The sequence below is a fragment of the Plasmodium inui genome, assembly GCF_000524495.1.
Source record: "Plasmodium inui San Antonio 1 unplaced genomic scaffold supercont1.3, whole genome shotgun sequence".
NCBI classification, from domain to species: Eukaryota; Apicomplexa; class Aconoidasida; order Haemosporida; family Plasmodiidae; genus Plasmodium; species Plasmodium inui.
This window is the reverse complement of record NW_008481837.1, coordinates 737,049-761,661: the sequence shown is the minus strand read 5'-3', so window position 1 is coordinate 761,661 and position 24,613 is coordinate 737,049. Positions and strand designations below refer to the sequence as shown.

The 24,613-nt window shown below is 38.6% G+C and overlaps 6 protein-coding genes across 6 annotated transcripts; 4 read left to right on the top strand and 2 right to left on the bottom strand.

Annotated features, from left to right (window-relative positions):
• Positions 1 to 186: 186 nt before the first annotated feature.
• C922_01007 (hypothetical protein) lies at positions 187 to 2,267 on the top strand (the record flags this gene model as incomplete). Its single annotated transcript, XM_008816616.1, has 2 exons — positions 187 to 1,934; positions 2,123 to 2,267. The coding sequence occupies 2 exons, from the start codon at positions 187 to 189 to the stop codon at positions 2,265 to 2,267; spliced, it is 1,893 nt and encodes a 630-aa protein (XP_008814838.1).
• Positions 2,268 to 4,155: 1,888 nt separating this feature from the next.
• Positions 4,156 to 6,168, bottom strand: C922_01006 (hypothetical protein; the record flags this gene model as incomplete). Its single annotated transcript, XM_008816615.1, has 1 exon — positions 4,156 to 6,168. The coding sequence occupies one exon, from the start codon at positions 6,166 to 6,168 to the stop codon at positions 4,156 to 4,158; it is 2,013 nt and encodes a 670-aa protein (XP_008814837.1).
• A 3,318-nt stretch (positions 6,169 to 9,486) lies between these two features.
• On the bottom strand, positions 9,487 to 11,721 carry C922_01005 (lecithin-cholesterol acyltransferase; the record flags this gene model as incomplete). The annotated part of the gene is made up of 1 exon (XM_008816614.1): positions 9,487 to 11,721. One exon carries the CDS (start codon positions 11,719 to 11,721, stop codon positions 9,487 to 9,489), a length of 2,235 nt encoding a protein of 744 aa, XP_008814836.1.
• Positions 11,722 to 17,052: 5,331 nt separating this feature from the next.
• On the top strand, positions 17,053 to 18,195 carry C922_01004 (hypothetical protein; the record flags this gene model as incomplete). The annotated part of the gene is made up of 1 exon (XM_008816613.1): positions 17,053 to 18,195. The coding sequence occupies one exon, from the start codon at positions 17,053 to 17,055 to the stop codon at positions 18,193 to 18,195; it is 1,143 nt and encodes a 380-aa protein (XP_008814835.1).
• A 2,093-nt stretch (positions 18,196 to 20,288) lies between these two features.
• Positions 20,289 to 22,304, top strand: C922_01003 (hypothetical protein; the record flags this gene model as incomplete). Its single annotated transcript, XM_008816612.1, has 1 exon — positions 20,289 to 22,304. One exon carries the CDS (start codon positions 20,289 to 20,291, stop codon positions 22,302 to 22,304), a length of 2,016 nt encoding a protein of 671 aa, XP_008814834.1.
• A 1,208-nt stretch (positions 22,305 to 23,512) lies between these two features.
• On the top strand, positions 23,513 to 24,367 carry C922_01002 (hypothetical protein; the record flags this gene model as incomplete). The annotated part of the gene is made up of 1 exon (XM_008816611.1): positions 23,513 to 24,367. One exon carries the CDS (start codon positions 23,513 to 23,515, stop codon positions 24,365 to 24,367), a length of 855 nt encoding a protein of 284 aa, XP_008814833.1.
• Positions 24,368 to 24,613: the final 246 nt, after the last annotated feature.

Here is a 24,613-nt window from a genome sequence, read left to right as displayed (position 1 = left end):
GCCACATCGCATAAACTGGCGGGCAATTCCCGTGTGCGCCCATCGGCGTGACCGCATGCTTAGTCCACTGCTTAGCCCGCAGCTCGCGCGGAGGCTTATTCTTGTGCTTACGCTCATATTAACGGTGCAACCGCTTCACCCCCCACACCATCGCGTCGCCCCGTGCACTTTTTCTATTTTTATAAAATGAATGAAGATGGAATAGGAGAGAATAGAAACAATTTTAAAAAAGGTGAGAAACGCTCCAAGAAGGGGAACCCCAAAAAGGTGGTCAACAAAGATGATCATACAAAATCAGATGCCACAGGTGCCCTAAGCGGAGAACTGAATAGCGGAAATGCGCGCGAGGGTGATGAAGCAAAAGAAAACGGCACCCACACTACAAACAAAAACAATACGAGTAACCTATTTTCATCAAACACGAAAAAAAACAAACAAAAGAATTATGAAAGTAACATGGGGAAAAACAACTCCGATATGCATGGAAACAACTTGAAAACAAGCCCATATGTCAACTTGGGGGATGATGATATGGATCAGGGGGCAGAGGGTGATGCTTATTATGGCAAGGATAACAATAATGATGTGAAGGATATGCAAAAAAATTACCAAGAAAGAAATGAAAATGAAAAGTTTGAAACTTATGATAATCAAAATAGTACCATTGTTGATGTAGGAGAGAATGCAAACAATCCAGAAGATGAAGAAGAAAAAAAAAGGAAAAAGAATTGGAAGAGAAGAACATTTAGTCGTTTCACCCCTGGGGGTGTACGCTCAAGTACAGTTCTGTTCATATGTACAGCCATAGGAGTCGGCTTTCTGTCCATACCGTATGTTTTTTCAAAGCTCGGGATAATATTAAGTCTGCTGTTGATACTTATAAACGCTGTGGAATCCTACGTCACAACAAACATCTTATGTTTATCATCCCTGGAGCATAACACATTTGTATATGGAAATTTGCTAAAAAAAATAGGACATAAGTACCACAAAACTATAATCGACATTGGGCTGACGTTTGGTTTTCTCTCCAGTTATATTTTGATATTGATACTAATAAGTAATTTTTTAAGTAGTATATTGTACGTTTTAGATTTCCCGTCCTTTCTTTATAACCACACCTTTCTGATTATACTTGTGTGTGTACTGATAGTACCTATAACATTTCGCGACCAAGTGGGATCTCTAAACTCCTTTTTGATATTTTCCCTATGCTCGTTAACGATAACGGTATTAACGATAGGATGGCAGGCACCAGACTACTACACCATATTGATTAACAAGGATATAGTGCTATTCAACATGGACAGGCATTTTTTCAAATGCTTCAATATTTTGTTGTTTTCCTTTTCGCAACAACCAAATGCATGTTTTATAACTGGACAGTTCAATCAGCCGACGCACAGGAGATTAACAAAATCAGCATACAGGAGTGTTTTGTTGCAAATTATTTTTTACACTCTCTTTGGCCTTCTAGGATATTTGTCCTTCCTAACCACGACCAAGGATAACATCATATTGAATTATGAAGACTCAAATATATCAATATTTTTGTGTAAATTTCTCCTATCAATAACGTTTTTTTTTTCCGTTCCGTTAAATTTCATGGGGTCCTATTCAAGCATACTATCCTTGTACTTATCCGCTCGTAATATGTTTCTTAAATTTTATGTGTTTGTCTCTCGAAGAAATAGATACCTGGCTAATTTATCGACCTTTTTACGCGAGGATGAAGCCAATCCGTTTGAGGACAATGCCCTTGATAATTTGACAGAAAATTCGAGCACAACGGAATCGCAAACGGAGGACAAAACCCAGCGAAAACTCATCTCCATTTGTGTCACCATTCTCTGCGCCCTTATAGCGTTTAATGTTAAAAAGTTATCCAACGTTATTGGCATAGGAGGAGGAATAACCTCTACGCTGATATCCTGGTAAGGATACCCAAAGCGTTTGGGTAGAATAAAGAGGAAAAAAAGTGCTTTCGATTGTTGTTCTCACGTCCCACATGTATATTTTCCTATGCCCTCTGTTAACACCGCATCCGTACGTTCCCTTGCCATTCATATTTTACCATGTCACCTTATTTTTTTTCCTCCTCTCCTTTCCCCACCCCTTTTAGCCTTTTACCCAATTTGATTTACTATAAAAATAGGCATAATGTGAAGAACAAGCTGGAACGATATTCAACCCTCTGCATGTTATGCTTTTTCTCCTTCATGGGTTTTTTTTCTGTCATTATTACTGCGTTAATTTTAATTTTTTAGCGAAAGGGAGGACGCACTTCGCCCTGAAGGCGTTTTTTGCACATCGGAAGGATTCCCCCTCGTCAGGTGTATTTTCCCGCGCCGAGTATATTTCCCCATTAGTTTCTTCCTTCCACGTGACACATATTGGGAACAGCCCCCATTGCTCGATGTTCATGTCTTTATATTTTTTTGTAAACAACGACGTTTTCAACGTGCACTTGTTTTTTCCCTGATTGGAATAACTTGCAAAACAGGGCAGAGTTAAAGAAAATAAACTAAACGCACTGTTCGGGATGTTGGTAAGCATTGTAGGTAATGGGTTCGGTCTATGTGGGGTGGAGTGCTCTGTGTTTGGAGCGACACATATACGAAGCGTTGTGCGCGTGAAAAAAAAACCCACAAGGAAAACGGAATTAGCAAAAGGACTGACGTGACGAGCTATGAAAAGTGGGGCCGTCTGGGTGAAGGAAAAAGACATCACTGCGTCACATAAAACGCTTTGCAATTTCGTATGCGCTTTTATACCTAACCACTTAATGGCATTTTCTACATATCAAAATGACAATGCAAATTTTCTGGTTGTAAAAAAAGCACAAGGGGTACACTTAATGCGTCTAGTAAAGGGGAAGGAGGGCGAAATGAGGAGAGAAAAAATATGGAAAGGAAAGGCTAGGAAAGGCAACGAAAGGAAGATTAAGGAAGGAAAAAATAAAGAGGGTAAAAATGAAAGAGCAAAAACTAAAGAGGGAAAAATTAGGGAAGGAAAAATTATTAAAAATTAAACAAAACTATGAAAACAAATAAGATAACTGGGGGCATGGAGGAATCAACAGTGTTGTGGCGTGGCGTGTTGTACTGTCTTGCATTCGGTGTAATCATACATGCGAAGTGGACATACCGTACAGATGCAAGTACGTGGAAAGTGGTTCGTGCTTGTAGCACGGAAACGTATTTACTAACTACAAAAAGGTGCTGGGATATGCTTTGGCTGGTAGAATCGTGTCGGTTATTAAAAAAAAAAAAAAAAAGTGGGCACATTAGCATGCGTAAAGAGTATATACAAATATATATATGTGCTTTCACGCAAGTTACGCCCCCGTAAACATTAGTCTAACTTAAGTTTCCTTTCGTAGGTCGATTCCTACGCATAGGTTATTTATTGGTACACTACTCTACATATTGCTTTGCGGGAGGGGGGTCTCATAATTGTGCAAGTACGAACTGAACCTTCTTCATCTAAATGCTGGGGGACATACATTATCTGGAAGCGTTGTACAATGACGTGGCGTCTGTGAGGGACTCGTGGCGGCTTCTACGATCTCTTAACGGTGGAAGAAAAATTTCTGCACGCACATACGCAAACGTATGCCTCTATTTACATGTGCAGACGTCGGATTATGTGCGACCTCCATTTTGAGTACTTCGTTATAGAGATACGGGCTGGACCTACTGGTGAGCCCTCATTTATCAGTCGGCCGTGTAAGCAAACCTTCATCCGTGGAATAGAAGGCTAATCATTACGGATAAGTGTCACACGTGAGAGTGTCCTGTACGAGTATCCACGCGTGCCCACGCATGCTGCTCGCCATGCAATCACTCCCGTAGCTGATGGTGACAAGGCGTGTCAAACGATGTCGTGCAAACTTTTTCCACTTAAAAGCGTGACAAACTGAATCGAATTCAGTAAGGAAGTTTACACGGTGAGCATCCGTCACTGGACACGAGATTAAGGATTCACTCCTAGGAATTGCCCCTCGACCGATCGCTTCTTACAATCACTAATCCCTCGTCAAGTATGGCACTTCCCCCGCAGTTTTGACTATAGAGAAACACCCTCCCCTTGTCTATTCCGTTGAGGATCTTAATAAGCATAAAAAGGCTGACATTGCTCAGGTGTAACCCTGGCTCACTTATTATCCTCATCGTTACTGTAATCTTTGCCATCGCTCTGGTCGTTATCGACAATGTCATTGTTGTGAACGCTCTGTTCATTGTCAATCGTCTCATTGTTGTCTACACTTCCATTGTTCGTGCTGTTGTTGGTGTTGCTATGACTTCGGTTATTGTTTTTCTCCTTGTTTCCTCTTCTGGCGTGGTTGCTTCTTCCTTTGATGTTGTGCGCGTCCTCATCATAGTAATAATTATTCGCACCGCTGATATCGTTGTGGTGACAAGTTCCCATGGTGCCATTACAGTTAGTTTCGTCATTTGTGTTACTCTTGTTAAAACTCATTGGGTTGAAGCCATTGTTACTATATTCATTGTTTGGGCAGGGGCGGTTGTAAAAGTTTAGCCCATAGGCCTTGTTCATGCTGTTTAGGTTCCCTTCCATCCTTTGGTTTTTTTTCTTCATATGATTTACTAAATTATCTTCGGCCGACATATCTTCATCTTTTAGGTTTCCATTTCCTTCCTTTTTTCCATGTGTCATGTTTTTCAAGCCATCATGAGAATGCTCGCTGTTAAGAGAAGAAGCATAATTTGCGTTCCCCATTCTGTAATTTATAAGATTCTCCTCATCCTCCTTTCCAGAGGTGAGATTATAATTAGTGATGCAATTAAATTCCGAGGTGTAGTTGCTCACTTGGCCATTGCTCCCGGGGAAGTTACTCGTGTGATTGACATCGTTTCCGTAGCTACTCATTTGTGCCATTTGTGTCAATTGCGTCATTTGAGTCATTTGACCAGTGTAGTAGTTCATCTCACTGCCGTAACTGTTCGAATTATACGAGAGGTTATTCGTCACATGGTTTGCTGAGGTGTCGTACGTAGGGTAGGATGTAACATTGGAGCTTAGGTGGTTGTAGTAGTTTACCTTATAGGGATTGTTCAGTTCGCTATTTAGGTTTTGGTAATACATGTAGTAGTTTTTATTGGCATCTCCCCCAGTGGCCCCTCCCACAGGGGCACCTACTCCCGCTGCTGCGACGTTCTTATTTTCTTCTTCATTCGCCTGGTTGTTCGCTACCTTACTAGTGTTGCTGCCACAGCTCGGGTGATTTTTGCTGTTGCGGTTGTTGCTGTTGTTGTTTCCACCGCTTCCGTTACCGCTGTGGGCGTTGTAGTTGGCTTCGTTGTAATTCCCCTGTGTGTAGCCTCCTTGGCTGTAACTGCCCTGTGGGTAGTTGCCTTGCGTGTAGCCTCCCTGTGCGTAGTTGCCGCCATACGAACCCACATTGTAGCTCCCCATGTTCATTCCTTTCACGTTGTTCATGTGCACTTGATAATTGTTATTTTTGTGGTAGTAAGTGTTTCCCTCTTCGCCCCCCTTGCCAATTTTTACCCCATTGGATTTCCTCACCTTAATTTTACAGCCCTTAAAATCATGGCCATTCATTTCGGTTAAAGCTCTAATACATTCATCGTGATTAAAAAAATGAATAAAGCAGTATATCTTATTTTGATTTTGATTTTTCTGCGTATTTTTAATCACCTTAACGAAGCAGATACTAGAATAGAAGCGGGAAAAGAGCGTTTCGATTTCTTCCTTTGTTGTTCCTTTGGGTAGCCCCCCAACGTATATAGAATATGTCCCCTTATCATCCAGCTCAACGTCTAGGCTCTTCTCATTCGTCTTAACATTCTCACTCACATTGTATTTGGCCCAGTTCAACTTAAACTTGTGTATCCTTCCAGGTATCCACTTACCGTTTAAATTATCAAAGCAGTACTTGGCGATGTCAAAATTGGTGAATTCTATGAATGCATAAGAATATTTTTGCGAATTCTTCTCCTTGCATAATTTTACTTTTATTATATCTTCGGCAAATTCGTAAAACATACAGTGTAGGATATAGTTCTGATCTACAACTTCGTCTTTTATCTTGTCTAGGTCCCCTACCCACAGGGTTTTCGTCGTGTTGGATCTGCTTCCTTGCTTGTTGTCCTTTACCATTTCGCTCTTGTTTGTGTTATTCATTTTGGGTGAGAGTGTTTAAAAAAGTTTTCTACTTCCCTTGTTCAAGCCTTCGCTGGGTTTAACTCGTTTGACCCTTTTCTGGGTTTTTCTCGTTCGACCCTTCGTTGCGTTTGTCTCGTTCGACCCGTAGTTGCTTTTGTCTCGTTTAACCCTTCTCTACGTTTTTCTCTTTATCTTACTTATGGGGGAGAAATGGGGGCTCCTGCATAAGCCTACACACTCGCCCTTTCTTCTTAAAATTGAGGGGGGGCAATAGAAAGGACATCGTCCACTTGTAAAAAAAGGGGCATACAAATGGATTTTCCTTCTCCGTATTGTACTATACTTCCCTGTATGTTACGTTATTTTCCTTTTTTATTTTTTCTATTTTTTTTATCTCTTTACTAGCACAACCTCTGTTGTTTCCTCTGCGGATTCCTTTTTCCTCCCTCCACTGCTGAAACGTCCTACTTCGCGTGCTACCTCTGATGGTTTGAAGATTCACTTTCAGTCGAGTAGCAGGAGGGCTCGCAATGCTCTCTTAGCAATTAGTTTGTACAAAAGGGGCAGCTCTTCATGTATGTGTTTTTGTAAGTGTATGCTTGCATGTGGGTTGTATGAACTGTTCGTTTGCATGGGGGGGATAATCACGACGGACACGTTTAGAAAGGTATCATCACGAGCAGGTACGCGACGGGCATGAGCACGCGCATGTGCATGGGCTAAGGTAGCCGATGCTGCGCGATCCGCTATCCCTTTTGCGTACGCTCCCTCTCTCTTCCTTTCTACTGTTAAACAGCACAAGAGAAATAAAAAAATGGCGACAAAATTAAAACATCGCAGTGGAAACTTCTACCATTTTAGTCGATGTGTAGGTAGGTTTCTATCTGAGTGTATGTTTCCCTTCGCCGCAGGCTGCTTGAAAAAATGTTATTAACTTATTTTATATATTTTTTTTCACTTTTTTTTTTTTGCTTTTTTTTTTACTTTTTTTCGTTATTATTATTATTTTTTTTCTTTTGCGCTTAAAACAAGTGCTTCCCTTAACGAAAGCATATTTTCGTATTTTTAATTTTACTTTAGATTTCTATATTTTCAGCGTTTTTAACCTGAATGCATTTTTTGCAAAGGTGTTATTTTTCTATTGCATCGTACTTGTTTAATATATGCTTTGTTCTTTTGCTTAAAGGAATAAAATGTTTCCTTTCACATTTATTATTTCGTTTTATATATTACTTTGCTTCGCTTCATTAGTTTCGTTGGAATGGTTGGATTCCCTGGATTCGCTCGTTTCGTTACTTTCGGTTCGCCGATTTGTTTTGTCACTGCATATTTTTTGCATTTTTTTTTTATGCTGTTTAATCGCTTCACTTCAGTTTTTGCTTTCTTGCTTTTTCTTCGGTTATTCCTCTTCGTTCCCCATTTTTGTTAATTTTTAAATGCTCAATTTCAGTTTCTTAGTTTACTTGGCTGTGCACCGCGTTTATACGTGACCGTTATGCCTATCTCAATAACGTCGCGCATACTTGCAAGTATTTGGCTATTGCCTTTTTTCTCTCACTATATATATGTATAATTGCTTCTACATGTGCGAAGGAAAAAAGTGGAATCAAAGAGGCGCCGAGAGCAGTGCATATCTTAACCCGCCCCGGGATATATTTTTTGCCCCTTGTAGAAGCCCTACCCACATAGTTACTACTATAGAGGTCTGTTATATCACTGCCGCGGAGCTAGTGTATACATTCATGAGGATTTCTACATCATGATTTGCCCCTTTATTGGAAAATTGTTTTGTTTACATCCCTGTCGTGGGATTTATTAAAGGTTTTTTTTTTTTTTATGTTTTTTTTTTCTTTTTAATTTTTTTCTTTTTAATTTTCTTTTAATTTTTCTTCCCTGCACACATGATAAGATACATAAAAAAGCAAAAGCGTTTTATTATCATTCATATGCATACACAACAGAACATAAATAATACCTGTCGCTTCGAAGCTTATTATCACCGTTTGGAATCACCGTAAATTTCTCCTTTTCTCCACCTCTTCCTTCCCAAGCTCCTGATGTTGCTGAACTCTGTGTAGATGTGCACATATGCCATGTGCATCGTTAAATATATGCGGATTAGGCATATGTGAATATGCTCATTGCTTTATGAATGATTCCCCTTTTCATGTTTTACTTTTTCACCCTACCTCACAACTGGCTTAGAAATTTTCCGAAAAATCAATGGGCCCTCTGTTCACCCTACACCTAGATTGGTTTAAAAAAAAAATAGCAGATGTTTCCCCGATGGGCAGAGTAAGAAGCAGTGAACTTCTTCTGGAGAGAAGTGTACTGGCCGCGACATGGCTTTGATATAGCGGCTTAACAACGACTCGTTAAAGTTAATTGTTTAAATAGGATAGCGCCCTATCACCCCATTTTGTCCTTGTAGAAGCAGCACTTTTGGTGCCCCAAAACGGTTAAGAGGCCTCTTTTCTTTTGCAGAACGCATGTGAAGCTTTCTTCTTTTGGTGTTTCAGCAGTGAAGTAGCGCAGCTACACATTTTATAGGAATTCACCTTCCGGGGCAGAATTTCCCCATCTTTTAAAAGAAGAGTGTGTATATATTGGTACCTTCAATTACTGGTACCACACGCATATGCAGATAACAGGTGGAGGAAAAAACGCAGCCTATCCTGGATGATACCGGCATGAACAGAATACGTCTGTTAGTTTCCATGAATGAAGAATTAGTTAACGAAGTGTTGCGTTAGTGTTATGTGTACCAGATGTGTAACCAAAAAAAAAACAAAAACGTACGTACATACGTAATCGTACTAATGTGCTATGTGTGTACTGCACTTATGTTGACAAATAAGGACGAAATTGGAACAAAAAACTGCGAATGTGGTTGAGCAATTTAGAAATTTAATGAAAAATGTTGTTAATTAAGGTGCCATATGGGTAGGGTGAAATGTTGGCTAGGAGACATGTCGGAGCGTGGAGGATTGTTGAAACGGAGATCGATCAGGTAGCTACGCAAAGTGTCAACGACAAAAAAAACTTAATGCCGGTGATAAGGATAACGGTGATAATAATAACGGTGATAATAATAACGGTGATAATGATAAGGGTAATAAAGGTAACAATAACAGAGGTAACAATAATGGAGGTAGCCATAATGGTGGTATTAACAAATGCTGCCTTGTCTCTCATTTCGCAGAAACATTTGACGAATTAATTATGTACAAAAACAAGGTTAACGGTTTTTACAAAAAAAAAAGGGGCGATGTTGGGGAATCCCCATGTTAACAATCCTGAAATCTTTGCGTACGTGTGTGGAGTACTTTTATTCCCTCACTCGGTGTGCATGGCCGCCGCGTTGGGCATTTCTCCGTTGCCTGTTCCCTGTTGAGATACGTTGCTGAACGCTTTCTCTCCACCGGTACTTCCTTGGGGTGACATCTGCATCTTGCCTTCTCCCTCCGTAGTCGCCTGCCCAGCTACCTCGGCTTTAACATCCTCATAGGCATCTTCCAGGTCTCCCCCTGTGGTTTGCAACAAATCATACACATAATTGACAGCGTCCGCATTGTGCAAAATACCGATATGGCTATAATTCTCAAAGTGCTTCTTCTCCTTTGCGTTGTAAAAACTATTACATCCTTCTAAACTTTCGATGGGCACAGTTCCATCACCTATTCCGTAATAAACAATTGGTTCCTCGTTTAAGTTTTCCTTTTGAAAATACAGCAAATAATCGGTGCTCTTATTTTTAAGGGTACTATATACACAATATATGGGTACCCCATGGTCCATCGAAAAATGCCTCTCTATGTATTGTTTATGATTATTGTACTTTTCCAACAAGTCATCCTTTAGAAGCACATGCCAATCTGATAAGGTATACACTTTTAACTTCACATCAGTTCTGTTCAGATAGCAGTCTTTATTATATATTCCACAAGTGTTCACAATGGACTGCACGTAATTCTCCGCAATCGGGGCGGGGTCTGTATTCATTATAATTACAACCTGATCAACGTCGTAGTATTCCTTATATGGTATGAGGTCATACAAGGAACCTACTGAATTTCCAATGGCCTTCATCATACTATCTGATATGGAAAGTTTAATCAAATTAGAAATTTTGAAAGAAACAAAATCACGGTTTCCATGCAGTAAAGCCCTAATGGTTTTGACGGTACCCTTAAATGGAGAACTCATATACATGATCGAACTTAAATATTTTTGTTTCCATTCTTTATCAACTATATGCACTAGGAAATAATTTATGAATAAACCTCCTAAACTATGGCCTACTAGATTTATCTTAATTCCGTTTTTCCTTTCATAAGCTGCTTCTATGCTCTCTTTGAGAAGGATATAATCTTGTTGGTACAGGGGATAACGCCAGTCGTACGGTGCACCCATGATGCTTTCCCCATCAACATAACCCTTAGACAAAAAATGAGAAGCTATAGTGTTATAATATCTTGTTACCCCTATGCCAGTATTGTTAATATAATCTAAATAATCAATGCCCTTAAGACGCCCATAATCTTCCACCGTAATGTTAACTCCTGGGTGATTCGAATACAGTTGTTTCTCATTGTCGTACAGTAACCTCAAGGTGTCAAAGGTACAGTACACATTTGATGTTAGTGAAAAAAGTCTAACTAAACTAATCCATATTCTAAATGGCTTTGAATTTAACAAATTTCTGCTGCAACTATGGATCAGTGCATTTTTGTAATGGGCAATTAGTGTACTTCCTCCAACCCCGGGTAGTAGAAAAGTCGTGGGCAATTTCTTCCTGTCTTTCTTTTGGGACTCATCCTTTGATTCTTTCTTTTTTTTTCCTTTTATGTTATTCTTATTAGATCTTCGTCTCCAGAAAAAATTGTACTTCTGTTTCTCCAAGGTGCTGCCTAGCTGGGCAGCGCTTTCGTTCGACTTTGCCTTGGCTTCTTTCTGCCTGTGTTTCGGTTCCAGGACTATTGCTGCTTCCTGCACTATTTCTGTCTCCTCTATTATTGCTGCTTTCTCTGTCGTTGCTACCTCCTTGGTTGTTGTTACTTTCTCTGTCGTTGCTTGTTTCTCTGTTGTTTCTTCTTTCTCTGTCGTTGCTTGTTTCTCTGTTGTTTCTTCTTTCTCTGTTGTTTCTTCTTTCTCTGTTGTTTCTTCTTTCTCTGTTGTTTCTTCTTTCTCTGCTGTTTCCACATCCTTCGTTGCTGCTACAAACTTCGTTGCTGCTACAAACTTCGTTGCTGCTACATCCTTCGCTGCTGCTGCTTCTTCAGCGTTGCCGTCTGTTGCGACCCCTGTTTTAGGCGCTTCCACCTTCTTCCCTTCCTCCCCTCCCTGCGTCTTTTCCCCCTCCGGCTCCGCCTGGACGACGCTTACAGTCACTTCTTCCTGTTCTGTGCTTGCAGCTGGGGTTTCCAATTTCTTTTTTTCCTCATAAGGGGCATTGTTCACTTCACCCCTTTTTTCTGAATTTCGAAATATTATCTTATATGGGGAGAAAAATAAGGCACTTGCTACATCCCTAATGGATGGCGTAAAACCCGAAACTGGCGGTGTTGGCATTAAAAGATGCCATAATGCTATCAGAAGAAATAAAGTTGACATTATAACTCACCTAAAAAGTCAGCCAAAGAAATTAATGGTATCGGGTGGAGTAGCTCCTCAAAATGGTCAAATGTTAAGCACAAGCTCACAGGTAGAAAGGCGGCCGATTGGTGATGACAAGACACATACATAGAAAAAAACAAAAAGTCGTATTGTATACATTTAAAGAATTCTCGTCTTTTATGAATTATGTCATTTTCCGTCACATTTTTCTAAGAATTTGATAAATATGAAGCAAAATATGAAGAAAAATGCAAAGGTATTGTATAAATATATGAAAACCTAAATGTATTTAACAAAATCGCACTTCATGGTTGTACAAAATGCTTACAAAAGTATATCATTTTCTAACAAATTCTTGTAGGGGGAATTTGTCAGCTAGAGATATATGCAACAATATTGGCGTACATATGGTCGTTACATATCAATCAGTACTGACATGCGTACCTAATAAGGACATTTCGAAAAAGGGGGAATTCCTCAAGGTAAACATTGTAACTTGACAAAAGAGGATGACAAGAAGAATAAATTTCCAAACAAATAGTTTTCTCAAATTATAGGCTTACGGGAAAAGTATATATATATTTTATATGTAGACATATATAAGGAGCAGCACTGGGGGGCATCAGTAAACCTGCATATATAAGGAGGCCTGTTAAATCATGGCACGAACATATATGTAGTGTCCTGCTGTATATAATCATGAATAAAGACACAAAATCGTATCAAAATAGCATAGGGAAGCATCTGGCCTCTGTTTTTACTTTGTACGTTCGCGTACATCTGCATTAAGACGCACAGAAGCTGGGCGCAAATATAGGCATGTAGTAATTATATAAATAAATGTATAATATACATAGGGACGTCAATTTGTTTGCTTCGATTTTGAAAAATCAAAAATTTACAATAGAAGTAATTTTTGCGCAGTTTCAAAGATAGAATGAAACGTACAGCAGCCGTGGGGTTCTCCCTATTCTCCTTCCCCCTGTGTTAATTTTCCCTTTCTTTCGTCTTTGATTTGGCCTGCCTTTGCTGTTTTTTCTTTCTTTTCTTTTTTTTTTTTATTTGGTTCTATTTTCTTTCTTCTTGTTTTATTTTCCTTTTTCCTGTTTTATTTTCCTTTTTCTGGTTTTATTTTATATTTATTGTTGCACCCTGTATGGCAGTTGTTTTTAATGTTTGTTCTGCTTCGCCGTGAATTATTTTATTTTTTTTCTGTTTTTTCTTTTGATTTTTTTTCTTTTTTTTTTTCCTTTTTAATTCGAATTATATATATATATTTTTTTTTAATTCAATTTCTGCTTTATTTTCTGCGTTAATGTCTCCTGGAATGTGAGAAAATTTGAATTCAAAAAATTGAGGAGCAAAAAAAATCATTTGTTGTAATTTACAATGAAGCTGCAACTATTATTTAAACTCCACTCCACGCCACAATTTTGCAAATCATATAAACCGCGTTTCCCTTGGCACATTGGAACGACTTTGTCGACAAAGCAGTTTTTGCATGTCTTGGACTTATCTATCAATGCGTGAATTTTTTCTTCGATCGATGATTTCTGTTCTGCAATTCAATGCTTTTTTTTTAAGTGCTTTAAATACATTACGTGTGCATGTTTGATTCTTTAGGGCTTAACGTTTTTAAAAAAAAAAAAAAAATGTAGCAAATTTTTGTGGCCACTTATGCTCGTGTTAAAATTAGCCCACTTTGTTCGGTCTGTTCTGTCTGTTGCGGTTTGCTCCCTCTTTTGGAATTACAACTAGGTAATGGTTACATATGTGGGTCTTTTCAAGTGGCAAAAAAAAAATAAAAAAAAGAGGCGTTCCCCCTGCTTATGTTTGCAGATTTATAAGCTTGCGTCACATATGTGCAAACGTGGGCGTACCTGTACATGTTACACATATAATGGCCGCATGCAAATATGCAATATTTCAACATGCACTTGAATTGGCGTTACATGCGTCTGCGCGCGCATGGCTCATTAGTTAATCTTTGAAATTGCCACAGTCCACTAATGGAAAGCTTTACATACTGCCCGCGCGAAATACGAATGAGTGGGCAACGGTGACACCATACACAAGCAGAGGAAACGTAAGCAAACAAGCAAAAAGGAAAACGATTAAACGTAACATTAGAAAAAGTTGGAATTAAAAACATATACATGTAACACATGGCTGCTTCCAACAAGAACAGGAGGAGTGGATCAACATGTTACTGCTTCTTTCCATCCCAGGCACTCTCCCCCTTTTGCACAGGCGCTAATAAGTTACTCCTTAAAAAAAAATGACCACATAAAAGCAAGAAGAAAAACAAAGTGCTTCACCAAATCAATCTCTCCAAACAACAAGTGTTAAGAATCTTGGGAGTTTCTGTTACCCCAGTAAGTTGCGTACTTAACCAGGCAAAAGACGGTACATACAATCCAAAAATTCCATTTATGCATTAACTGTAAATATGCAAAATGTAACGCGCAAATTTGCTAAGACAAAGATTAGATTGAAAGACGTTCTATGAGGAAATGCCCTCAACGATGATGTTATTATATGTACATTATGGCCCATTTTATAATGCTATGAAAAACAAAAAGACAAAAAAAAACAAATTTGAGCATTTCCCATTTTATAAAAAAACATAAAACGAAAAAGAGAGCTATTTTTTATACTTATATTTAATCCAATATATAAATGTTCTATTAACAAAAGGAGTAAATGAATATCTGTTGCCCCTCGCGGGACTTGAGAGATTTTCCGCTTTCTTAAAAAATGGATGTGTTTTCCAGGCATCTACATTTTACTCGCTTATTTTTTCCATAAAATTAAAAAAAAAAAAAAAACTTAAAATTACTCTCGTTACGTATATGCCAATTGGTTGATTCATATAATTCCTAAACGAACTATCCTGTCTTTTGCAAACACGTAACATTTTAACATTACTGTCATTATTATAGGTTTCCGATTTTTGTTTTCCTTCTCCCACAAAGCCACAAGCCCGTTACGCAACGAAAAGTTAAACATATATTGCAACACGTGAGGAAGAAAAACGGTGTGAGATCTATTTTACACGTTCTCATCACATTCTTTCATATGCCTTTGTAATATTTCACAACCGATGTGGCGTTAAATTTTTCTTCAGTACAGTTTTGGAGTAGAATGCTCATTTTGTTAAAAGGGGATCTCTTGCTTATCAGAAATAAATCGAGGAAATTGCTTCTTTATATTCCATTCCTGGAAGCCTTTCTCCCTTGTTAAGATGTTTATTTCGTTCTTCAATATATTCACATGCTAATAATTTTTCAAAAATAATCCAATTGACTTGAAAGACGGATACATAAAATTAAAAAAAAAAAACAAGGAAAAGCCAGTTTAGTTTGGATATTCCCTATTCTGCAGTCTTTTTCCTTTTGGAGCGTGACAACTTCCCTTTTTTATACCTTCTAGAGTAAACAAAATGATTTTTACTAGACGAGGGATCCATTCCCCATTTCTCTCACTCCATGTTGAGAGAATTGAAAAAGACAACCCCCAGTTTGGTTATTTTTTCTCCATTTTTATTTCAAACATTGCCAAATATAGAGTTGAAGGTGGGGTAAACAGAACCCCATCGCAAAAAAAAAGTTATGCAAAATGTTGCAACATCGTAAGTAAGCGCCGCAGTAGTCTCACTTGCGTGGATTTTATTTTCCTGGCAAAAATTGATACGCCAAGGGGGGGAATTTTTTTCTAAACGTCCTGCCCAGCATAACCATTGTGCAGCCGTTTTTGTTCGGTTTTTTCCTCCTTACGTAAAACTGAACTTCCACATTTGCTTACCTTCTTTTTGTAGCGCTTACCTAACCCTTTTCTTTGACGCCATCGTTGAGCGTATATCAGTTGTTTCGCCTTGTACATGCGATGCGAATGCAGCTTAAGTGAATATAAAAAAAAAGACCAAGAGGAGGTCTTTTCATGCCTTCCTACATACAGCTATAGATACGCTAATTCAACCCCAAGAAAAAGGCAAAATGGAAAATAATGTATCTGTTTATGTACAATTAAGAAATGAATACAAATTTGGTATTGCCTAAATAACATATGCATCGAATTATATGCAAATTGTTCGTGAATGATCCAAGGGAGCCTTTTTGTCCTCCTTTTATGTCGCTAATTTGGACAGTTTTTACGCTGTTGGATTATTCCCAACTTGACTCTATATTATTCCGCATGCTCAAAAGAAAAAATGGGTATACTATTTGCTATCTTTTTTGCTTATCCAATATACTAATTTTTGCTTAAATTGTCAAAAGAAATAAGCAAGTGAAAAGGAACAAAAAGAAAGGTGTTTTTTTTTCTGTTTTTCCATCGCGCATGCCTGTGCTTATATATTTATCCCCTTTATCCTTGCGCGTGAATTTTTATTTTTATCCCATTTTGTCATGTTATATTTATTTCAAAAAAAAAAAAAATTATATAAATATTATATACCATACGGTTTAAATTTTTTTTGTGTGCTTTAATTTAGCCAGTTCTCTCCTGAAGAATTTATTCTTTGATCTTATTAACTATTACAGTAACTTTTTTTTAGTAAAAGTATCGAGTTATTAGCCATTGTGGCAATAATTTACAAACGATTAAGTGAAAATAATATAATCATGGAAAATTAAATTGAATAGGCATCCATTTATATGAGGAAAAATCACAGCCAAAAAAAGCAAAAATTAGAATATAATAATAAGCATAAAGTTGGCACGGAGTCCAAAAAAAAAAAAAAAAAAGGCAAAAGGGAAACTATTACCCTAGTAGGCATTCTTCGCCAAAAGGTTTGCGTCATTTGCCGTTTGTTCAGTAAAACTAATTCACTTCTCTACCGAACGCACAGAGGAAGGAGGCATAGGCTCCTAATATAGCACAACCAGGAAGTGGCACCTCTAAAGTGCAGTAAGAACGTGAGCTGTTCAACTTCTCCTTTTGCAGTGCTATAGAATCTGCGCCCCATTCGTGAATATACCAACGTATGAGCCTTCACACAAGAGGCCACATATAACGCATGCACATTGCGAGATAAGCCTACATATATACACCCCCTCAATGCTGTAACATTCTGAACTGAGGACGCTTCGGCATTCAGGTAAGCACCGCTGAACCGACAGTTGCTTCTGGGTCCTCGGGCCGCGGTCAAGTAACAAAGTCGCAACGAAGCCGATACCAAGCCGATAACATCCCTTTATCATCGTCTTAACATCATGTTAGCACCCCCTTAACATCCCCCGAACATACGGTTCCCCCCCTCTCGCCGCAGGGCACAATTCAGAAAACATGATCAAGAGAAAACTGTACTGCTCGCTCCTATTCCTAACCGTTTTGAAAACCCTCAAAATAAACCAAAGATGGAGCATCTTCATCAGTGCCTGGTACGCGCACGAAGATGTGGATACTGACTACAGCCACAGCAAGCTGTACGACGTGTTGGGCGTTCACAAGTACGCCAGCACGGAGGAGATCAAAAAGGCTTACAGAAAGTTATCGAAAAAGTATCACCCAGATAAGGCAAAAGATAAGAACTCTAATAATCGATTCAGCGAAATTGCAGAGGCATATGAAATATTGGGAGATGAGGAAAAAAGAAAGGTGTATGACCACCATGGGTTAGAAGCAGCCAAAAATGTTGAGTCGAACAATATGGAGGAAGATCCGACTGATCACTTTAACATTTATGAAAGTTTTTTTGGTGGAGCAGGAGGATTTAGAAGAGAGGAAATGAAAAAGGCGGACACTTTAACGTTAAATGTGGAAATGAGCTTGGAACAGTTATATAATGGCGATCTCTTCTCAGTTATTTATACTCGAGATGTTAACTGCCTAAGAAGTGATCACTGCATCATGAAGAAGAAGGAGTGCAGTGGTAAAGGATATAAAACAGTTACTCAGCAGGTTGCTCCAGGCTTCATTATGCAAAATAAAATGAGGGATGAAAACTGTATTGATAGAGGTAAAGCATGGAATCCGAAATGTTTTTACTGTCCAGATGGTATGAAAGAAGAAAAAACAATTGAGTTAACGTTAGAAGTGGAAAAGGGGATGAAAAATAATGACAAAATTGTTTTCGAAAAAAAAGGAAAACAAGAAATTGGATACGAAAGTGGTGATGTTGTTTTTGTTATCCAAACAAAGAAACATAAAGTTTATGAACGCAAAAATAATGACTTACATCAATTTTATGAAATATCTTTGAAGGATGCTTTAATCGGATTTTCCAAAGATATTGATCATATCAGTGGGGCCCCTATTCGTGTAAACAAACAAACCGTGACATTCCACAATGAAATTTTAAAAGTGCAAAATAAGGGAATGCCCATTAAGGACTCGAACAAATTTGGAGATTTATATATCAAATTTTTAGTACAGTTTCCGAAATCTTTGACGGAGGACCAGAAGAAGGCCATTTCTCAGTTCCTCTGACGTGCCGTGCGTTCGTGAGCGCGGTTTCAGCTTTTCCCTTGTTTTCGAAAACTGGTTGGAGGCTCTGCCCGCTGCATTTTGCAGCTCAGGTTATTTGCCGTTTTACTGTTCAGTTTTTTGTCCCCGCGCGCGAGTGGTTATGTAACTCCGCCTGTTTAACAGCGTGTTTAACGGAGTGTGTAACTTCACCTGCGTAACTTCGTATGTGTAGCGCCATACTCCTGCCACCGCGCGCATCCAGAAACACAGACATGATGCATGTGCCATCCCCGCGCAGTTTTACAAAAGAAATAAAAAACCCATTTTACGAAGCCAGAAATTTATTCGAGGGGGTTCCAAACCGCGTGCAAAAAAAAAATGATAGCAGCTTTGAGAAGTCCTGCTAAACGTGCACGGGCGAGGGAACTGTATGTTGGTTATCTGCGCGAATGATAATTTTTTAATGTTACAAATAGCGTACCTACTGCGGTGTACGGTTATTTGCATATATGTAGGTACATATACATATATGGTATGCCTTTGTTTTTATTTTATTTTTTTTTTCGCTATTTTATTTACATATGCATATACACATGTATGCCCCCTCCCCCTTCTTTTTTTTGCTCCATTGTTGTTAACTTTTTTCTTTTTTTCCTCATGGGGATATTCCCCTTTTGTTTTTCACCCAATTTTTATCACTTTCACTTGTCCTGCAAACAAACTATGCTTGAGCTTGATATTCATATGCGTAATGAGTGGAGGCATATGCAGATTTGGGGTATCAGCACGAACAGTACACACGTGCCATCTCCATGTGCGAATGCTCGTGTTGGCATTTTTCTCCATTTACTTTACCAAACCCGTGTGATATCATTCCCACCCAATTCTTTGCGGGAAAAAATTATCATTTAACTTTAACATCATTTTTCACTTCCTATAAAAAGGTAATAGCAAAAGTGCCGTCGTGTTGAGAGATACAAATGATGATGTATCTATATGTGCATGCATAACTACGCACAACAGGCGATGGTAATTTGCAAGCAGAATGGGCACCCATTTCGCACGAAGAAAGTCATCTTTGCTTTTTTTAGGTGAAATTTATCGATATCATCATGCCGCTTTATTATAATCGAAAAGGACTGACTTCGAAGTATTTGACTTTTACGAATGGGGAAGAAAAAAAAAAAATTAAACCAAAGTTTGAAGCGCATATATGCTACTTACCCATATAGGTAAATCTTGTGCGCATCCCTCTCGTATACTAACGGGCCGAAAAGTTCACCTCCGCCCACTACCAAAAATGTCATTTTATTTGAAATGTAAGAAGTACACACGTTATATGTAAACTTATGAGCTTTTCTACACGGGCATGTATGCATGTATACGTGTATTTTATGCAGGCAATACATACAAAGGGGTGAAAAAGAACTATATATAGCTTTTTGTACGATTAAAAATAATAGTCCCGTGGGCTTCTCACCTCAATGGCGCGGGCGAACAATGAGGTAGAATATGCACTGTGCCGATAAAATCGGGTAACTTGACTTACGATCATCAAGGACTTTTTTTGTTTTTCTTGCTATAATTTTTGTGCCATCTGGTTTGTATAATCCGTGTTTGTGTCGTGCAGAAAGAAAAAAAAATATATACAAATGCACAACCTCAGTTAATTTTTGTTCTTAGCATAACTTTACAGAATTGTAATTTTCAACATTTTAGAGGTTATCACCCTTTTTAGATTGCAAAGGAATCGCCGCAAGCTTTTTTGCTCCATAGGTATCAAGCAGCAAGCGTACATATGTATGTGCATCTGCGAGCGAATACATAGCGCACGACCAAGTGAAACCCCCCAACCTCCATTTCTACATCGCCCCAAAACTGAAAATAAAAAAAGGTGTGATCAGCAGAAACGAGAAAGAATATAGTATTAAAAAAATTACTTCGTCTAAAAAGCGGATTTCTTTCTACCTCCTTTTTGGTGATTCGACGTGATAAGTCTCCCCATACGCAAATAGCTTATAGTAAATACATACTTGTATGTATGTAATTTTTGCGGGCTCTTTCCCCTATACCCGACAGATCCACTGAACGCACGTAACCCCCCGAATGCCCAAATGAGTAATGACCATTTTAGCGCCAAGAACGGGATTTCCGTTGGTGAACAGCTGTATCTGAACGGAAAGGCGGATGGAATAGTAGGGGCAAATTCCAACCTAATGGATAACGTAAGGATTGATAAGAACAGCAACTCCCTTTACGTGTATGATATCCCAATTACCGAATCTGATTTAAGAGAACTTTTAATGTTAAAAAAGAAAAAAGGCCAAGTCGATGTAGCAAATGGAAGCTGCGTGGAATCATCGGTAAAGCTGTGCCCCATGGAAATGCAGAAAAGGGAAAGGGAAGTCCCCAAAGTAGCATCCAATTGGACATGTTCGAACGTATTAAATTACGAACAAGGAAGCAGCTGCCCAGCGGAAAAACTTAAAATGGTTTCCCTGGTTAACTGCACGAAGTTTATAATAGAAAATAGGATTAACAAAGATATAGACATACCACACACCAACACAGTGAATGCACTGTTCATGGATTACTACCATTTGGTAATGGCGTATACATTCTTTAGACAGAAGAAGCATGATCAAGAATCCACGTTTGAAATTTATTTTAGGAAGTGCCCCTTTAAGGGAAAATTCGCAATTCTAGCGGGAGTGTACGAAGCTATAAAGTATATTAATTCGTTCCGATTTACAGAAGCACAGTTAGAATTTGTTAGAAAAAAAATGTCGCACTACCAAGATATCGATTTGTTCATAAATTATTTGAAAGGATTAAGTGGAAGCGATGTGTCTCTTTACAGTATAGAAGAAGGGTCCATAGTATTTCCTCATGAACCTTTAATGGTAATCCAGGGCCCATTACTAATATGTCAAATTTTGGAAAGTGCCTTACTGAATATGATAAATTATCCCACCTTGATATCTACAAACAGTATGCTTTATAAAATTTCTATAAATCATAAACCGCTAGCCGAATTTGGTTGTAGGAGAGCCCAAGGTTCAGATGGTGCACTAAGTGGAACTAGATATTCTGCTGTTGGCTGCGACTTCACATCGAACGTGTATGCTTCCTTCCTTTATGACATTCCAATAATTGGAACCATGTCCCATTCCTTTATCTGTTCTTATCAGGATGGCGAAACGTTGCATAGCAAATACCTAGACAGCCATGACTTCCTCAGCATTGTACATAAGAACAAAGAGATCATCCACAAACTGTACAACTGTGAATTGGCAAAGGAAAGTGAACTGACTGCCTTTGTCTCATTTGCGCAAATTAACCCCAAAATTTTTATCTGCCTTATAGATACTTATGACTCGTTACAATCCGGAATCTACAACTTCTTAATCGTTGCGTTATCTTTGCATGAAATAAATTACAAGCCAATTGGAATCAGAATCGATTCTGGTGATTTAAGTTACCTCACAACGGAGTGCAAAAAAATATTTAATGATGTGTCTGAAAAGTTAAATGTCCCATTTCGCGATTTAAAAATATGCATTAGTAACGATCTTAACCAGAAAGTAATAAATGAATTACACGCACAAGAGCACCATGTGGACATTTTTGCCATTGGAACAAACCTAATCACGTGTCAATCGCAGCCATCCCTAGGACTCGTCTACAAGCTAGTCGAGATTAACAACCATCCGTGTTTTAAATTAACAAATGAAAATGAGAAAGCTAATTTTCCCTACCGAAAAAGGGTATACCGATTATACACAGATGATAATTTAGCTTCCCATGATGTTATCCAACATTTTGATGAAGCACCCCCTTCTGAGAATCAACAAATTGTCTGTGTCAATGTCCTGGATGGAAATAAGCAATCTTTCATTATCCCCAAAAAGGTGGAACAGAAATTACGTCTCATATGGGACCACGGAAAATTACTAACTCATTTAAAAACCGTCTCTGAATTGAAGCAGTACACGCACAGTGAAATAGCTAGATTTAAGAAGGAGCATTTCGCGACCTCCTCTCCGCTTCCTTACGATGTTTTCTTCTCTAGTAACTATCACAAAATGTATGAAAAGTTGCTCGTAAAGAGTTCCCGTGTCTCAACTTAATTGTAAATCCTGCAAGGAGATGGGGGACATGTAGGTCTTCCCCGTCTGCAAACTGGGATGGAAGGAACTACACCAATGTTGGCAAGTCCAACCAAATAAGGCCTAGAAGCAAATTTTTCCCTCTTACAAACCAACAAACAATGCCAACTTTTTAAAAAAGAGACTGTTTCCCCAACTGTATCTGCTTCGTTGATACCACGCCGAATTGATTTGTGCAAGCAGCTTTTTTCGACATATTTGATTTCAAGCACTTTTGGCTATGCAACGATGGCCGTTCGACCTCTCCTTCGGCGGAAACCTAAATGCCATTCGATATATGCCCCACTTGAGGTGATATCAACATGAACATAATGTCAAGTCTCCCTTCATACGCAATGCATGTATATATTTTACCGCATTTTTGCATATACATTTTTGAGCCTCCCTTTTTTTTTTTTTTTTTTTTTCCGCCAATAATTTGTCCTAATTGGGACCTGATGGCAAATACCGCCTTTGCATGTAGTAACTTTTTTCCTTTTTAAAATCTTACTTTTTTTAACCCCCCCACGCTTTACACATTGAAACGAAAAAGAATGAACAAAGTGGAATGAAGTTATAAGCGCTTGTTTAACTATGACAACGGTGTGTACATCTTTTTTTAAATGAGAATATATATTTTTTTTTTAAATTAAAGCGTCGCACATGAGACAGTCCCATGTTGATCGGCACAACGAAATTGAAGTAGAAGCATCGTAAGAAGTTTCCAACCCCTTTTTGCGAAGGTAACCACAGGTACGTGATCGTTCCCCGCGAGTTGGCGTTATTATATGCACATAAAAGTATACTTGCATATGGGCGCACTGCTACATGACCGACTTTACACATTTGTGGGCGGAGCAAGAAGAGCAGCACAGCAGAAGGGCAGTCCCCGCATGAGTAGAAAACTTCTGCTCTGCCGATCTGCAGAAAGGGTAATCACCAAGTAGTTTCCGAAAAAGTCCAGTTTTTGTGAAGCTGCTGCACAGTGAGCGCTACTTTTTTTTTTTTTTCACCTCCTTAGGGAGATGATGCTATATACAGAAACTACCTATGAGTTTTGCCTGAAGGGGTATCTTTTTCAGGTTATAGATAAAAACTGGGCCTTTTTTTTTTCTTGTTTTTTTCCCTCTTCTGCCTTTAATGTAATTTACTCTATCACGGTTAAGCCAACCGTGTTAGTGACATTCAAAATGGAAAACAGCAAAGAAAATAAGCTCCCCGTGATAACTAAACCTGATGAATGGAAGAGATCCTATTTGGACGTGCTAAACAAGAAAAGGGTACTGTACAAGTACGTTTTACTTTTTAACAATTACAAATTTAAATTTAAGGTAGTATCCACTTACTATGAATACCTAACCGTTTGCAACAGTCTCCTGCGAGATGTCACAACGTGCAATTTATTTTTCGGGGACATAATCTTCTTTGAGATGTTGGGAAAATCCTTTTATTATCCGTATGTCCTCTATATGTACGATAAGGACAGTTCGTGCGGGGAAAAGGTTGGAGAATTTAACCCCCCAAAATTTTTAAAATCGTCCATTTTGGGAATAGAAGATATCATAAAAAAGGGAAAAGATAAAAACAAAAAGTACTTCAAAAAGGGGGAAGTAAAGCACGACACGAAAGCAATACTAAATGGAAGTGACATCCCTGAAGAACTAAAAAAATATAACTTAGACGGGAAACATATAGTGGGGTACACAGAAATGTATTTGCTCTTTCACATGGGGAGATTCTTCGACTCACGCATTGAAAGACTTGTAGTTGATAAAAATTATCGAAACAGAGGATTCGGTCTGTTAATTATGTACATAAGTATCTATGTGCTTAAATACATATACCAATGTAACAGATGCGACTTGACTGTGGATAACGAGATCGCCCTAAGAATTTACAAAAAACTGAACTTCCTCAAAGTTCAAACGCAGGTCTATCGCTTGGATTTGCACTGCAATTATAACCACCTCCCAGAAAATTCTTCCATGCAAAGTGACACATATAATATACAGTCCTTCATGGATAGCATTGTAGCACGGAGGTAGCCACTTGGGGGGAGGAGGTTACCCCCCTACGCTGTCCCACTTTGTAGGCGCTATCCGGGGCACACATAATCGCGGTATCCAGACGAGTGCTACCCACGAAAGACATCATTTTGTGAAGCCACAATTTTATCACATCCAATTTTTTTTTTTTTTTGCTGGAAGTGCCCATTTGATGGTGTCCCCACGGTAGCACTCGTTCAACTGCACTTTTTTTGAAGTACAACTTTTGCATCACTAGAAGCGTTT